Source organism: Pristis pectinata, chromosome 4 (assembly GCF_009764475.1).
Source record: "Pristis pectinata isolate sPriPec2 chromosome 4, sPriPec2.1.pri, whole genome shotgun sequence".
Taxonomy (NCBI): Eukaryota; Metazoa; Chordata; class Chondrichthyes; order Rhinopristiformes; family Pristidae; genus Pristis; species Pristis pectinata.
The window spans coordinates 407,822-425,057 of NC_067408.1; the positions used below are offsets into that span (position 1 = coordinate 407,822).

The 17,236-nt window shown below is 45.1% G+C and overlaps 1 protein-coding gene across 4 annotated transcripts in view; it reads left to right on the top strand.

Annotated features, from left to right (window-relative positions):
- The window catches only part of LOC127570067 (la-related protein 1-like), a 210,005-nt gene that overhangs the window by 102,045 nt on the left and 90,724 nt on the right, over nt 1–17,236 (top strand). For all 4 annotated transcript variants that reach the window (XM_052015316.1, XM_052015317.1, XM_052015318.1 and 1 more), the window contains 2 exons: nt 16,333–16,359; nt 16,683–16,854. In XM_052015316.1, the coding sequence (XP_051871276.1) occupies nt 16,333–16,359; nt 16,683–16,854 (199 nt within the window). The remainder of the gene's footprint in view (nt 1–16,332; nt 16,360–16,682; nt 16,855–17,236) is intronic.

A 17,236-nucleotide genomic window follows, 5' to 3' on the forward strand; every position in this document is an offset into this window, starting at 1 on the left:
TCCAGAGAAGTGTGAGGTGGTACACTTTGGAAGGACAAACTCCAAGGTGGAGTACAAAGTTAATGGCAGGATTCTGGGTAGTGTGGAGGAGCAGAGGGATCTGGGGGTTCATATCCACAGATCCCTGAAAGTTGCCTCACAGGTGGATAGGGTAGTTAAGAAAGCTTATGGGATGTTAGCTTTCATAAGTCATGGGATCGAATTTAAGAGCCGTGAGGTAATGATGCAGCTCTACAAAACTCTGGTTAGACCACACTGAGAGTATTGTGTCCCGTTCTGGTCACCTCTTTATAGGAAGGATGTGGAAGTGTTGGAAAGGGTGCAGAGGAGATTTACCAGGATGCTGCCTGGTTTGAAGAGTATGGATTATGAGGAGAGACTAAAGGAGCTAGGGCTTTACTCTTTGGAGAGAAGGAGGATGAGAGGAGACTGATAGAGGTGTACAAAATATTAAGAGCAATAGATAGAGTGGACAGCCAGTGCCTCTTTCCGAGGGCACCAATGCTTAATACAAGAGGGCATGGCTTTAAAGTAATGGGTGGGAAGTTCAAGGGAGATATCAGAGGGAGGTTTTTCACTCAGAGAGTGGTTGGGGCATGGAATGCACTGCCTGGGGTAGTGGTGGAGGCAGGTACATTGATCAAGTTCAAGCGATTGTTAGATAAGCATATGGAGGAATTTAAAATAGGGAGATATATGGGAGGAAGGGGTTAGATAGTCTTAGGCTTGGTTTAAAGGTTGGCACAACATGGTGGGCTGAAGGGCCTGTATTGTGCTGTATTGTTCTATGGAAAGGAAATTTTCCTGAGGATAGATTGAGAAAATGGAGTTGGGAAAATGGGGAAAAAAATCTCATTGAACTACTCAAGAATTAGAGGGGGCTTCACAGGTTCATGTTTGTGAGGATTTTTCCCCCGGTAAACTACCTCAGATCATCTGGGTGGGATCCAAAGCAGAAGTGAGGCAGATTGGAGGCTAGAAGTTGAGAGGGAATTCAATGACAGTCGGGTCAATAGACACAACAGGCAGCAGCATGGCAGGGAGCAAAGAAGGACTGTTGGATTAAATTGCATTTATTTCAATGCAAGAGGCCTGACTGGTAAAACGGATGAACTCAGCCTGAATAGCTACATTGAATTGGGATATTATAGCCATTACAGAAATGTGGCTAAGGGAAGGACAGGACTGGCAGCGAAATGTTCCAGGGTACGGGCGCTATAGGCAGGATAGAGGTGGAGTAAAGAGAGGAGGGGGATTTGCGTTTCTGATTAAGGAGAACATCACAGCAGTAGTCCGAGATGAAATTACTGAGGGATCATTCAGTAAGGCTTCATATAAGAAGGGGATGATCACCTTGTTGGGATTGTTCTATAGGCCCCCTAATAGTCAATGGGAATTAGAGGAACAGGGAGATTGCAGAAAGTTGCCAAGAGTTGTCAATGTAGGGGATTTTAACTTTCCGAATATAGACTGGGGCAACCATAGTTATAAGGTCTTAAATGGGACGGAATGTGTTAAGTGTGTGTTCAGGAAAGTTCCCTCAGGCAATATATTTAAGGCCCTACCAAGGAAAGGGCAAAGCTTGACTTGTTCTTGGGAAATGGGGCAGAACAAGTGACTGAGGTGTCAGTGAGGTAGCACTTTGGGACCAGTGGCCATAATTCTATTAAAAGGGACAAATCTAGCCCACAAGTTAGTTCTAAATAGGGGAAAGGCAAATTTTGATGGCATTAGACAGGAACTTGCGCAAGTTGATTGGAGGAGGTTGTTTGCAGACAAAGGGATGCCTGGCAAGTGGGAGGCTTTTAAAAGTCAGATAACAAGATCTGTATGTTCCCGATAGAGTGAAGGGCTAGGCTGGCAGGAGTAGGGAACGCTGGATGAAGAGGGATATTGATGCTCTGGTCAGGAAAAAAGGAGGCATGGGCCAGTTACAGGCAGCTGGAATCAAGTGAATCCCTGGAGGAGTAGAGGGGATGCAGGAGTGTACTAAAGGAAATCAGAGGGGCAGAAGGGGGGCATGAGATACCTATGGCAGAGAAGATTAAGGAGAATCCAAAGAGATTTTATGTATATTAAGGGAAAAACTAGAGAGAGAATGGGGCCCCTGAGAGACTCAAAAGACCAAAGTGGAAATCTTTGTGTGGAGCTGCAGGAGATGGGCGAGGTCCTCATTTCTTCTCTGTTTTTACCATGGAGAAGGACATGAAGATCCTTGAACTTGAGATAGTTAATGGGAATGTCTTGAGGATAGTTTGCATTACAGCAGAGGAGGTACCAGATGCCTTAAAACATAGGAGGATAGATAAATCTCCAGGGCCTGATCGGGTATATCCAAGAACACTGTGGGAAGCTAGAGAAGAAATTGTGGAAGCCCTGGCTAAGAAAATTGCCTCTTCATTAGTGACGGGTGAAGTGCCGGAAGACTGGAGGATGGCTAATGTTGTGCCTTTGTTTAAGAAGGGCTGCAAAGAAAATCCTGGGAACTATAAACCAGTAAGCCTAACATCTGTGGCAGGTAAGTTACTAAAGGGGATTCTGAGGAATAAGATGTAGATGTATTTGGAAATGGGCCAGAAATCAGACAGGCCATGAGCTTGAATGATGGAGCAGCTTCCAGGGACTGTATCGTTTACTCCTGTTGATTGAGTGCCTTAAACCCTCCTGAGTCTCACCTTCCTAAAGTGTATGACCTTAATTGTGCACACTTAAGCACATGTGGTGCAATTCAGGTTTTACATAATTATTAACATTCCTTCCCTTTGTATTCAAGCACTCTTGATAGAAAAGTTAACATTTTAGAGTCATAGAGTACTACAGCACAGAAACAGGCCCTTCGGCCCATCTGGTCCATGCCACCTAATGACAGAAGATCTAGTCCCATCTACCTGAACCCGGACCATATCCCTCTAAACCCCTCCCATCCATGTACCTATCCAAACCTCTCTTAAATGTTGCAATTGAACCCACATCCACCACTGCTGCTGGCAGCTCATTCCACACTCACACCACCCTCTGTGAAGAAATTTCCCCTCAGATTCCTTTTAAATATTTCACCTTTCACCCTAAACCTATGTCCTCTAGTTCTACTCTCAGCCAACCTGAGGGGAAAAGCCTTCATGCATTCACCCTATCTATACCCCTCATAATTTTGTATTTCTCTGTAAGATTTCCCCTCATTCTTCTGCACTCCAGGGAATAAAATCCTAACCTATTCAACCTTTCCCTATAGCTCAAGTCCCAGCAACATCCTTGTAAATTTTCTCTGCACTCTTTCAAGCTTATTGATATCTTTCCTGTAGGTAGGTGACCAGAACTGCACACAATATTCTAAATTCGGCCACATCATGTCTTGTACAACTTCAACATAACATCCCAACTCCTGTACTCACTGCTCTGATTTATGAAGGCCACAGTGCCAAAAGCTCACTTTATAACACTATCTATCTGTGTCACCACTTTCAAGGAACAATAGACCTGTATTTCCAGGTCCCTTTGTTCTACCGCACACCTCAGAGCCCTACCATTCACTGTGTTAAGTCTTACCCTGGTTTGTCCTCCCAAAGTGCATCACCTCACACTTATCTGCATTAAATTCCATGAGCTATTTTTCAGCCCATTTCCTAGCTGGTCAAGATCATGCTGCAAGCTTTGATAGCCTTCCTCGCTGTCCACTACACCCCCAATCTTGGTGTTATTGGCAAACTTGCTGATCTAGTTTACCATGTTATCATCTAAATCATTAATATAGATGATAAACAACAATGGGCCCAGCACCGATCCCTGCGGCACACCACTGATCACAGGCTTCCAGTCAGGGAGACAACCATCTACTACCACTCTTTGGCTTCTCCCACTAAGCCAATGTTGAATCCAATTGACTTTAACTTCATCTTGAATGCCAAGCGACCTAACCTTCTGGACCAGCCTCCCATGTGGGACTTTGTCAAAGGCCTTGCTAAAGTCCATGTAGACAACGTCCACTGCTTTTCCTTCATCAACCACTTTGGTAACCTCCTCAAAAAAAACTATAAGATTGGTTAGACGTGACCTACCAGCATAAAGCCATGTTGACTATCCCTTCTCAGGCCCTGTCTATCCAAATACTTATATATCCTGTCCCTTAGAGTACCTTCCAGTAACTTCCCCATGACTGACATCAGGCTCACCAGCCTATAGTTTCCCGGCTTAGAGCCTTTCTAGAACAATGGAACAACATTAGCTACCCTCCAGTCCTCCAGCACCTCACCCGTGGCTAAGGATGTTTTATATATCTCTGCCAGGGCCCCTGCAATATCTGAACCAGACTCCCACAAGGTCCAAGGGGACACCTTAGGCCCTGGGTATTTATCCACCTTCATTCACCTCAAGACAGCCAGCATCACCTCTTCCGTAATCCAGATACGGTCCATGACCTCGCTACTCTTTTGCCTCAGTTCTATAGACTCTGTTTCTGTCTCCAGAGTAAATACAGATGCAAAAAAATTCATTTAAGATCTCCCCCATCTCTTTCAGCTCCATGCATAGATGACCTCACTGATCTTCAAGAGGACCAATTTTGTCCCATGCTGTCCTTTTGCTCTTAATATAGCTATAGAAACCCTTTGGATTCTCTTTCACCCTGTCTGCCAGAGCAACCTCACGTCCTCTTTCTGTCCTCCTGATTTCTCTCTTGTGTTCTCTCGCATTTCTTGTACTCAAATGCCTCATTTGATGCTAACTGCCTATACTTGATGTGCACCACCACCTTTTTCTTTACCGGAGCCTCAATATCCCTTGATAACCAAGGTTCACTAAACCTGTTAGCCTTGCCTTTTATTCTAACAGGAACATACAGATTCTGTGCTCTCAATATTTCACTTTTGAAAGCCTCCCACTTACCAAGCATCTCTTTACCCGAAAGCAGCCTATCCCAATCCATGCCTGCCAGATCCCTTCTGATGTCATCAAAATTGGCCTTACTCCAATTTAGAATCTCAACCCGAGGACCAGTCCTATCCTTGCCCATAATTATCTTGAATCTAATGGAATTATATTATCAAGAGACCGAAAGTGTTCCCCTACACACCTCTGTCACCTGCCCCGTCTCGTTCCCTAAGAGGAGATCCAGTATCACGCTCTCTCCAGTTGGGACCTCTACATGTTGACTGAGGAAACTTTCATGAACACATTTGACAAACTATCTCATCCAATCCCTTTACAGTATGGGAGTTCCAGTCAATATGTGGAAAGTTAAAATCACCTACTATCACACCCTTATTTTTCTTGCAACTGTTTGCTATCGCTCTACAAATTTGTTCCTCTAAATCCTGCTGACTTTTGGGAGGTCTATAATATAGTCCCATTGATGTGGTCATCCCTTTCTTCTTCCTCAGTTCCACCCATATTGCCTCAGTACATAGAACATAGAACAATTACAGCACAATTCAGGCCCTTCAGCCCACAAAGCTGTGCCGAACATGTCCCTACCCTAGAAATTACTTGTCTTACCCATAGCCCTCTATTTTACTCAGCTCCATATACGGATCTAACAGTCTCTCGAAAGACCCTAATGTATCAGCCTCCAACACAACTTCCGGCAGCCCATTCCACGCACTCACCACTCTCTGAGTAAAAAACTTACCCCGACATGTCCTCTGTATCTACTCCCCAGCATCTTAAACCCATGTCCTCTTGTGGCCACCAATTCAGCCCTGGGGAAAAGCCTCTGACTGTCTACCCTATCAATACCTCTCATCATCTTATACACCTCCATCAGGTCCCCCTCATCCTCCGTCTCTCCAAGGAGAAAAGGCCGAGTTCCCTCAACTTGCTTTCATAAGGCGTGCTCTGCAATCCAGGCAGCATCCTTGTAAATCTCCTCTGCACCCTCTCTATGGCTTCCACATCTTTCCTGTAGTGAGGCGACCAGAACTGAGCATAGTACTCCAAGTGGGGTCTGACCAGGGACCTATATAGCTGCAACAATACCTCTCGGCTCCTAAATTCAATTCGCCGATTGATGAAGGACAATACACCATATGCCTTCTTAACCACAGGGTCAACCTGCACCGCCACTTTGAGCATCCTATGGACTCGGACCCCAAGATCCCTCAGATCCTCCACACTGCCAAGAGTCTAGAGTATTAGTACTATACTCTGCCATCATATTTGACCTACCAAAATGAACCACTTCACACTTATCTGGGTTGAACTGCATCTGCCACTTCTCAGCTCAACTCTGCATCCTATCTATATCCCTCTGTAACCTCTGACAGCTCTCCACACTATCCACAACACCCCCAACCTTTGTGTCATCTGCAAACTTACTAACCCACCCCTCCACTTCCTCATCCAGGTCATTTATAAAAATCACAAATAGTAAGGGTCCCAGTACAGATCCCTGAGGTACACCACTGGTCACCGACCTCCACTCAGAATATGACCCCTCAAAACTCAGTAGACGAGCCCTCCAGTATGTCCTCTATGAGCACTGCCGTGACATTTTCCCTGATGAGTAATGCCACCCCTCCTCCTTTAATATCTCCCCCTCTTTCATGACTAAAACATCCGAACCCTGGAACATTGAGCTGCCAGTCCTGCCCCTCCTGCAACCAAGTCTCACTAATGGCTGCAACATCATAATTCCTCATGCCAATCCATGCCTTACCTACAGTACTCCTTGCATTGAAATAGACGCATATCAGATCATTAGTCCCACCATGCTCCTCAACCAGTTGATTACTAGCATTAATTGTTTTATCCGGAGTGATTTGCATACATGGATCTTTAAATGTTTGGACTTCTGGTGTTCCTAGTTTGTTAGCATTTAAATGATGCTTAGATCAATTTAATTTAACCCATTCATTTGTTGAAACCTTGTTCCACAGTTATGCTCTCTCCCTCCCCTTGCCCTGAATAATACCAGACTAATTCCATTGGCCACCTCTCCCTCCCCACTTGCCTGTATGCTGAATGCAACATTTTCTTTTTATGATCATGCAATACCCATTTTTGCCACTGGATGTCAGTGTATGCATGGTTGGTATTGGTACTGGTTTATTATTGTCACTTGTACCGAGGTACAATGAAAAACTTGTCTTACAAACCGATTGTACAGATCAATTCATTACACAGTGCAGTTACATTGAGTTAGTACAGAGTGAGGTAGTACAGGTAAAAACAATAACAGTACAGAATAGAATGTCACAGTTATAGAGGAAGTGCAGTGCAGGTAGCCAATAAGGTGCAAGGTCACAACAAAGTAGATTTTGGAACAGCTGGGTTAGGAGTTTTCAGCTTAGATCGACAAGCTCTGCAATGGTTGGTGACAGCTCCAGATCGTGTCTCACGTTTCATTTTAAAGGCTTCTGGAGCTTTTGACACACGTAATATATCAAAGCAGACAAAATGCTTGCACTTATTTCATGCTTTCCAAGACTTAAGGACTTTCATTGGTGAGAGTGCTGAGGAAATTGACAAGGATGTTGCCAGGAATGCAAAATTGGGGAGCTGCAGAAAGATTGGATGAGCTGAGTTATTTCCTTTGGAACAGAGGAGGCTGAGATAATACTTGACTGAAGAACATAAAATGACAAGGGGTCTAGATAAAGCAGATAGGAAGGACTTGCATTGAGTATTGGAGCGATCAAAACCTCGGGGGGTGGGTGTTCGATGTATAGTAACTGGTGGAGTCATACAGCATGGAAATGTGCCTTTGGCCCAACTGCTCTATGCCGACCAAGGTGTCCATCTAAGCTAGTCCCATTTGTCCATTCAGCTCAGATCGAATGATTACAGGGGGAGGGGAGCAGTTTTTCCATGCAGAAGACCAGGATTTATTGCCCTTCCCTAATTGCCGTAGAGAAGGTGCCTTAATCTTGAACCACTGCAGTCCTGGTGAAGGTACTCCCACGGTACATTTGTCAGGGAGGGAGTTCCTGGATTTAAACCCAGTGACGATGAGGGATGGTATACAACTTGGAGATGATGGTGTTCCTGCTGCCCTTATCATGCTTGGTGTAAAGGCTGTGGGTTTGGGTGAAATAGCTATCGTGGATAACCGGAGGTGTTTTTTTCTTTGGTATGCACTGCAGCCAACCTGGTGGACAGAATAAATGGTTAGGGTGATTAATGGAGTCCCAATCCAGTGGCTGGATCACATTGAGCTTTTTGAGATTTATTGGAGCAGCATACTTCCAGGTAAGTAGAGAGTAATCATGCTGCAGACTGGGAAAGGCTTTGGGATGTATGGAGGTGAGTCAGATAGTGTAGGATACTCAGCCTCAGATCTGCTCTTGTATCAGTGGTATCCACGTCACGAATCCTGTTGAGCATTTAGTCAGTGATGACCCCTGCTCCCTGGACATTGGTGATGGGTGACACCACTGAATGTTAAGGATGGGTAGTTAGACTCTGCCTTGTTGGAGACGGTCACTGCATGTCATTTTTGTGGTGCAAATGTTACTTATTACTGAATATTATCTAGCTGTACGTGGGTGTAGACTGCTTCGTTACTGTGCCTCTAATGTTCTTTTCAGCATAAACCAGTAGGCTGTACAGAAAGTCATCCTACTGTTCCTATATTAATTTATCAGATCAGTTGGCAGTAGCCCATTTAGTTTCATTCTCATCTCATTGAAAAGATTCTGAGAACCTATGACTTAGGAGGAGTAGACCACTCAGACTTCAGGCATTCAATAATATCATGGTTCCTGTGATTGTAACATCAGCTCCATGTTCCTTCAACCTCCAGTAACCTTTCACCCACTTGCTTATCAAAAATCTATCTACCTATGCCTTAAAAATACATTGAAGGCCCTGTGCTGAGGGAGGGCTCACTTCAATGAAACTTTAAACCAAGTCCCCACAGGTGAATGTAAAACAAAAATCCTATAGCATCACTGGGAGTAGAGCAGGGGAATTTTTCCTCTGTGCCTTAGTCAATATATATTTCTTTTGTTTATTCATTTTATGCATCCTGGTAAATCTCCTCTGCACTCTCTATAAAGCTTCCACATCCTTCCAATAATGAGATGACCAGAACTGAACCCAATACTCCAAGTGTGGTCTAACCAGAGCTTTATAGAGCTACAACGTTACCTGACTTTCATAGATGTCACCAGCAAGGTCAGCATTTTTTGTCCATCCCTAATTGCCCTTGAGAAGCTGATGTTAAGAAATCACTGGATCGCTAGATCATTTAGATGAACCACCTTTCACTCTGTTGACCTCTCTGGGTTGTTAACGTGGGAGACTTCAACTTCCCAAATATTGATTGGCACCTGCTTAGTGCTAAAGGTTTAAACAGGGCAGAGTTTGTTAAGTGTGTCCAGGATAGATTCCTGTCACAGTATGTTGACAGGCCGACTAGAGGGAGTGCCATATTAGATCTAGTTTTAGGTAATAAACCGGGTCAGGTGACAGACCTCTCGGTGGGTGAGCATTTGGGGATTAGCGACCACTGCTCCATAACCTTTGGCATTGTCATGGATAGGGATAGGAGCAAAGAGGACGGGAAGATATTTAATTGGGGAAAGGTGAATTATGAGGCTATAGGGTGAGAACTTGAGAGTGTAAATTGGGATGACATTTTTGAAGGGAAATGTACCATGGAGATGTGGTCGATGTTCAGGGATCCTGAGTACTATAGAGCTGCAACATTACCTGGCAGCTCTTGAATTCAGTGCCCTGACTAATGAAGGCCAACACACCATACACCTTCTTAACAACCCTGTCAGCCTGCGCAGCAACCTTGAGGGATCTATGGACGTGGACCCCAAGATCCCTCTTTTCCTCCACAATGCTAAGAGTCCTGCCATTAACCTTGTATTCTGCCTTCAAATTCGCTCTTCCAAAGTGTATCACTTCACACTTTTCTGGGTTGAACTCCATCTGCCACTTCTCAGCCCAGCTCTGCATCCTATCAATGTCCTGTTGTAACCTACAGCAACCTTCTACACTATCCACAACACCATCAACCATCGTGTCGTCTGCAAACTTACCAACACACCCTTCCACATCCTCAACCAAGTCACTTATAAAAATCACAAAGAGCAGGGGTCTCAGAACAGATCCCTGCGGAACACCACTGGTCACTGACCTCCAGGCAGAATATGCTCCATCTACCACCACCCTCTGTCTTCTATGGGCGAGCCAATTCTGAATCCACACAGCCAAGTTTCCCTGGATCCCATACCAACTGAATTTCTGAATGAGCCTTCCATGAGGAACCTTATCAAATGCCTTACTAAAATCCATGTACACCACATCCACTGCTCTACTTTCATCAACGTGCTTTGTCACATCCTCAAAGAATTCAGTCAGGCTTGTGAGGCACAACTTGCCCCTCACGAAGCCATGCTGACTGTCCCTAATCAGCCTATGCTTTTCTAAATGCCCATAAATCCTGTCTCTAAGAATCTTCTCCAGTAACTTGCCCACCGCTGAAGTAAGACTCACTGGTCTGTAATTCCCATTCTTGAACAAAGGAGCAACATTTGCCACGCTCCAATCATCTGACACTACTCCTGTGGCCAGTGAGGGTGCAAAGATCATCGCCAAAGGCATAGCAATCTCTTCTCTTGCTTCTCGTAATAACCTTGGATATATCCCGTCCGGCCCCGGTGGCTTATCTATCCTAATTTTTTTCAATAGTTCCAGCACATCCCCTTTCTTCACGTTGACATGCCCTAGCATATCAGTCTGTCGTATGCCATCCTCACAAACGTCAAGGTCTCTCTCACTGGTGAATACTGAAGCAAAATATTCATTAAGGACCTCCGTTACCTCTTCCGATTCCAGGCACATGTTTCCTCTTTTTATCCCTGATTGGTCCTACCCTCACCCTTGTCATCCTCCTATTCTTCACATACGTCCAGAATGCCTTGGGGTTTTCCTTAATCGTACTCGCCAGGGCCTTCTCATGCTCCCTTCTAGATCTCCTTTATTAAGCTGTCTACCTTGTAACTCTCCAGAGCCCTGTCTTATCCTTGCTTTCTAATCCTTAGGTAAGCTTCTTTCTTCTTCTTGACAAGATGTTCTACGTCTCTTGTCAGCCATGGTTCCTTCACTTTACCATCCTTACCCTGCCTCAATGGGACATACCTATCCAGAACCCCATGCAAGTACTCCCTAAACAACCTCCACAATTCCGTTGTGCACTTCCCCAAGAACATCCACTCCCATGTTCCTGCCTAATAGCATCATAATTTCCCCCTCCCCCAATTAAATACCCTCCCATATTGTCTGCTCCTATCCCTTTCCATGGTAAAGGTCAAAGAGTTATGGTCACTGTCTCCAAAATGCTCTCCCACCGAGAGATCTGAAACCTGATCAGGCTCATTGCCTAATACCAGGTCCAGTATGGCCGCTCCCCTAGTCAGCACGTCCAAATACTGTGTCAGGAATCTTTCCTGTACACACCTAACAAACTCCTACGGGATACTGAGGAGTACATAGACAAGAGCTACAGGGAGGCAGTCACTCCGAAGCTGCAGGAGGCAGGTAGCTGCGTGACTGTCAGGAGAAGGACAGAGAGTAAGCAGGTAGTACCCCTGTGGCCGTTCCCCTCTATAACAGGTACACTGCTTTGGATACTGTTGGAGGGGACAACCTACCAGGAGAAAGCCGCAGTGACCAAGTCTCTGGCACTGAGCCTGGTTGTGTGCTGCAGAAGGGAAGAGGGGAGAAGAGGAGAGCAGTAGTGATAGGGAATTCCATAGTAATGGGGGGGCAGACAGGAGACTCTGTGGACGTGAAGGAGACTCATGGATGGTATGTTGCCTCCCCAGTGCCAGATTCAGGGGCGTCTCAGATCAGGTCCACAGCATTCTGAAGGGGCGGGGGGGCTGGTGTGGTGAACAGCCAGAGGTTGTGGTACATATTGGTACCAATGACATAGGTAGGAAAAGTGATGAGGTCCTGAAGAGGGAATATAGGGTAATTCCTCAAGGGTAGTGATCTCTGGATTGCTGCCTGTACCATGTGCCAGTGAGGGCAAGAATAGGATGATTTGGCAGATGAACTCGTGGCTGAGAAATTATTGTGGGGGCAGGCTTTCAGATTTGTTTATCATTGGGATCTCTTCTGGGGAAGGTACGACCTGTACAAAAGGGACAGGTTACATCTGAACTGGAGGGGAGGGGGGTGCCAATATTCTGGCAGGCAGGTTTGCTAGAACTGTTGGGGAGGGTTTAAACTAGTTTGGCAGGGGGATAGGAACACAAGTGATAGGTCAGAGCTTGGTTCATTTAGTGTACAAGTAGATGCAGAGTGGAGAAAGACTGTGAGGACGGATAGGCAGTTGAAAGGGCAAAATTGCAGTCAGTTGGATGGGCTGAAGTGTGTCTACTTTAATGTGAGAAGTATCAGGAACAAGGCTGATGAATTTAGAGGGTGGGTAAGTACGTTCGTAACTAATTACGTAAGTAAGTTTGTGAGAATGGTGTACAACAGACTGATACGCGAGGGCATGTCGTTATGAGGAAAGAGGATGTGCTGGAACTATTGAAAAACATTAGGATAGATAAGTCACCGGGGCCGGATGGGATATATCCAAGGTTATTACGGGAAGCGAGGGAAGAGATTGCTGCGCCTTTGGCGATGATCTTCGCGTCCTCACTGGCCACAGGAGTAGTGCCAGATAATTGGAGGGTGGCAAATGTTGTTCCTTTGTTTAAGAAAGGGAGTAGGGATAACCCTGGGAATTACAGACCGGTGAGTCTTACTTCAGTGGTGGGCAAAATACTGGAGAAAATTCTTAGAGACAGGATTTATGGGCATTTAGAAAAGCATAGGCTGATTAGGGACAGTCAGCATGGCTTTGTGAGGGGCAAGTCATGCCTCATGAGCCTGATTGAATTCTTTGAGGATGTGACAAAGCACATTGATGAAGGTAGAGCAGTGGATGTGGTGTACATGGATTTTAGTAAGGCATTTGATAAGGTTCCTCATGGAAGGCTCATTCAGAAATTCAGTTGGTATGGGATCCAGGGAAACTTGGCTGTGTGGATTCAGAATTGGCTCGCCCATAGAAGACAGAGGGTGGTGGTAGATGGAGCATATTCTGCCTGGAGGTCGGTGACCAGTGGTGTTCCGCAGGGATCTGTTCTGGGACCTCTGCTCTTTGTGATTTTTATAAATGACTTGGTTGAGGATGTGGAAGGGTGGGTTAGTAAGTTTGCAGACGACACGAAGGTTGGTGGTGTTGTGGATAGTGTAGAAGGTTGCTGTAGCTTACATTAGGACATTGATAGGATGCAGAGCTGGGCTGAGAAGTGGCAGATGAAGTTCAACCCAGATAATTGTGAAGTGATACCCTTCGGGAGATCCAATTTGAAGGCAGAATGCAAGGTCAATGACAGGACTCTTAGCAGTGTGGAAGAACAGAGGGATCTTGGGGTCCACGTCCATAGATCCCTCAAGGTTGCTGCGCAGGTCAATAGGGTTGTTAAGAAGGCATATGGAGTGTTGGCCTTCATTAGTCGGTGTATTGAGTTCAAGAGCTGAGAGGAGATGTTGCAGCTCTATAGAACTCTGGTTAGACCACACCTGGAGTATTATGTTCAGTTCTGGTCACCTCATTATAGGAAGGTTGTGGAAGCTTTAGAGAGGGTGCAGAGGAGATTTACCAGGATGTTGCCTGGATTGGAGAGCATGTCTTAAGAGGATAGGTTGAGCAAGCTAGGGCTTTTCTCTTTGGAGAGAAGGATGAGAGGTGACGATAAGAGTTATACAAGATGATAAGAGCCATAGATCGAATGGACAGTCAGAGACTTTTCCAGGGCGACAATGGCTAACACAAGGGGACATAATTTTAAGGTGATTGGAGGAAGGTGTAAGGGGGGTGTCAGGGGTAAGTCTTTTTTACACAGAGAGTGGTGGGTGCGTGGAACACACTGCCTGCAGAGGTTGTGGGGGCAGATACATTAGGGACATTTAAGAGACTCTTAGATAGGCACATGAATGATAGAAAAATAGGGGGCTATGTGGGAGGGAAGGGTTAGCTAGATCTTAGAGCAGGATAAAATGTCGGCACAACATCGTGGGCCGAAGGGCATGTACTGTGCTGTAGTGTTCTATGTATGTTGAAGGTAGTCATGGAAAAAGATAAAATTAGCCCTTGAGTTTGGGGGGAAAGTGGATTTGAATAGTGTAAGTCAGGACCTGGGAGTGAGGGATTAGAAGCAGCTTCTGGGGTGAAACAACATCTTATAACTGGGATGTAAAATGGAACACTGGAAGAACTCAGCAGGTCAATCAGCATTTGTGGAGGCAAAAGTCGACGTTTCGGGTTGAGACCCTGAATCGGGACTGAGAGGGAAGAGGAAAGATTGTTTCTATATACTATGCAAGGCAATGGGGGGATAGAGGGTGGTAGGTGACAGGTGGAACCCGATGGGGAGGGATGATGGGCAGATTGAACCAGGTGGAGGGAGGGGATGGAGAACGGTGAACAAAGGGCTTAGAAAATCCAAGTCCATGACTTGGATGAAAATATGGATGGGTGGGTTAGTAAGTTTGTTGATGACAGAAAGATTGGTGGCGTTGTGGATAGTGTAGAAGATTGCCAAAGGATTCAGCAAGATATTGATCATTTGAAGGTATGGACAGAGAAGTGGCAGTTGGAGTTTAATCCGGGCAAGTCTGAGGTGTTGTACTTTGGGAGATCAAATATAAAGGGACAGTCTACAGTTAATGGCAGGACCCTTAACAGCATTGATGTACAGAGGGATCTTGGGTCGAAGTCTATGGATGAGATATCTTTATTAGTCACCTGTACATCAAAACACACAGTGAAATGCATCTTTTGTGTAGAGTGTTCTGGGGACAGCCCACAAGTGTCGCCACGCTTCCGATGCCAAAATAGCATGCCCACAATTTCCTAACCCATATGCCTTTGGAATGTGGGAGGAAACCGGAGCACCTGGAGGAAACCCACACAGACACGGGGAGAATGTACAAACTCCTTACAGACAGCGGCGGGAATTGAACCCGGGTTACTGGCGCTGTAATAGCATTACGCTAACTGCTACACTACTGTGCCTGCCCCGGAGAGTGTCTGGTTGGAGGGCGGTAAAGAAGGCGTATGGCATGCTTGCTGTTATTAGTCGAGGCATTGAGTTCAAGAGTCGAAGTTATGTTGCAGCTGGTTAGGCTGCATCTGGAATATTGCATTCAATTCTGGTTGCCCCATTACAGGAACGATTAAAGGCTTTGGAGAGGGTGCAGAGGAGGTTCCCCAGGACGCTGCCTGGATTAGAGGACATGTGCTATAAGGAGAGGTTGGACAAACTTAGGTTGTTTTCTCTGGAGCGGTGGAGGCTGAGGGGAGACCTGATGGTGGTTTATAAAATTATGAGAGGCATAGATAGAGTAGACAGCTGGTATCTTTTTCCCATGGTTGAAATATCTAATACTTTTGAGGTTATGCATTTAAGGTGAGAGGGGGTGTTCAAAGGAGATGTGCAGGGCAAGTTTTTTATGCAAAGAGTGCTGGGAACCTGAAATGCACTGCCAGGGGTGATAATGGAAGCAAGTACAATATAGGCAGTTAAGAGGCTCTTAGATAGGCACATGAATCTGCAGAGAATGAAGATGACCATTGAGGACAGAGTGCAGGTGTTCTGCAAAATGGTTGCCTCATCTATGCTTGGTTTTACCAATGTAGAGGAGGATGTGAGCACTGAAAGCAGTAGACCAGGTCAGAAGAGACACAGGTGAACCTCTGCCTCACCTGCAATGACTGTTTAGATCCCTGGATGGTGGTGAGGGAGGAGGTGAAGGGACAGATGTTACACCTCCTACTGTGCTGTATGCTCTATGATTCTATTGTTAATGTTTAATACTGATCTGTCATCCTTATGCCCTTATACTCTGCTTTGGCCAATAAAGGCAAGTATTCTGTATATTGCCTTAACCATTTTCTATTGCAATAATTTTTACATTTTTAACATGCAGAGGCTATGAAGGCCTTTAGAATATTTCAAGTGTTTGAAACAGGCAGTGGAAATTCACTTTATCTATAACTTGAATTATCCCTTTAGTATCTCTGTCACATCCTGTTTTTCAGATAATTGGTCACACCTTGATGGTTGGATATGGGGATCCCATTTGAGATTATGTCTCTCTCTTTGTTGTTCAGGCCACCAGTTATTCTAAAGCAATCGTATCATCATCATAGCAACAAAATTCTGAATGTCAACTTCAAAAAGTGAAGTTGAATTGCTTTTGCTCAAGAGTGTTCTGTTTGCTTCAGATTCCAGCATATGCAGAATCTGTGTCTCTGTTTACACAAGGTATTTTTGTATTCATTAACTGCTCTTTAAATGTGCTTGTGTTCTTATTTTTCAGACATGGGAGCCAGTTATTACACCTGAGGTGAGTCATTGCTCGGGCTGGAAAATGGTGAATATCACTGCTACAGATGATTCATGCTTGATTCAGTTAACTCCATCTAATGGAAAGTTAGTTGTTAATAACAGAGAGGGTGATGTCAACCATTTTCTGCTACTGGGTGCATTTCAGGTTCAAGCAAGATTGTCATAGTTCTGAAAGGGGGGCTTGGCTAAGAATGAGCCACCAAGGATCAATGTGGAAACCAAACCTCAGCAACTCCTCAGGAGCTGGGAAGGATGTAGATCGGTGATGGGAGAAAAGGCACATAGGTACTTGTAAATCATCCCAACATCATTGTGTTCTAGCATCCACAAAACAGTAAACCACAACAGAACAAAAAGCCACTCACAAGAAAGGAACGGCCTGAGAAATGCGACAGCAGTGAGAGCAAAGAGAACCAGCGAACCAAGTCTGACGAATCACCAGAGGAGCGGAGCGCCGATGAGGATTCTCAGAAATCTACACAGAAGAGGAAAGGTATCTCTTTGATTTAAATTGGAGGAGTTTGTGATTTGACAGTGGTGCACACAAAGCATGCGGTTCCATCTCTGTATTCTGGTGAGAATTCATCATCCTAGAAGATTGCTTCTGTCACCACAGATGCTGCCTGACCTGCTGAGCATTTCCAGCACTTTCCTTTTTTATTTTGGATTTCCAGCACCTATTACTTTTGCTTTTCACTGTGTGTCTACAGAAAGGCAGCAGTGATCCATGTAGTTTTGGGGAATTAGGATGTGTATGAGAAACATGTTTCAGAGGCAGAGAGCTGGAATGGTGTGGTTCTGCCTGGTTCAACTGTCACATAATTTGATATAGCACAGATAAGTGATTTGGTGGCAGTTTTCTATACCCATGATGT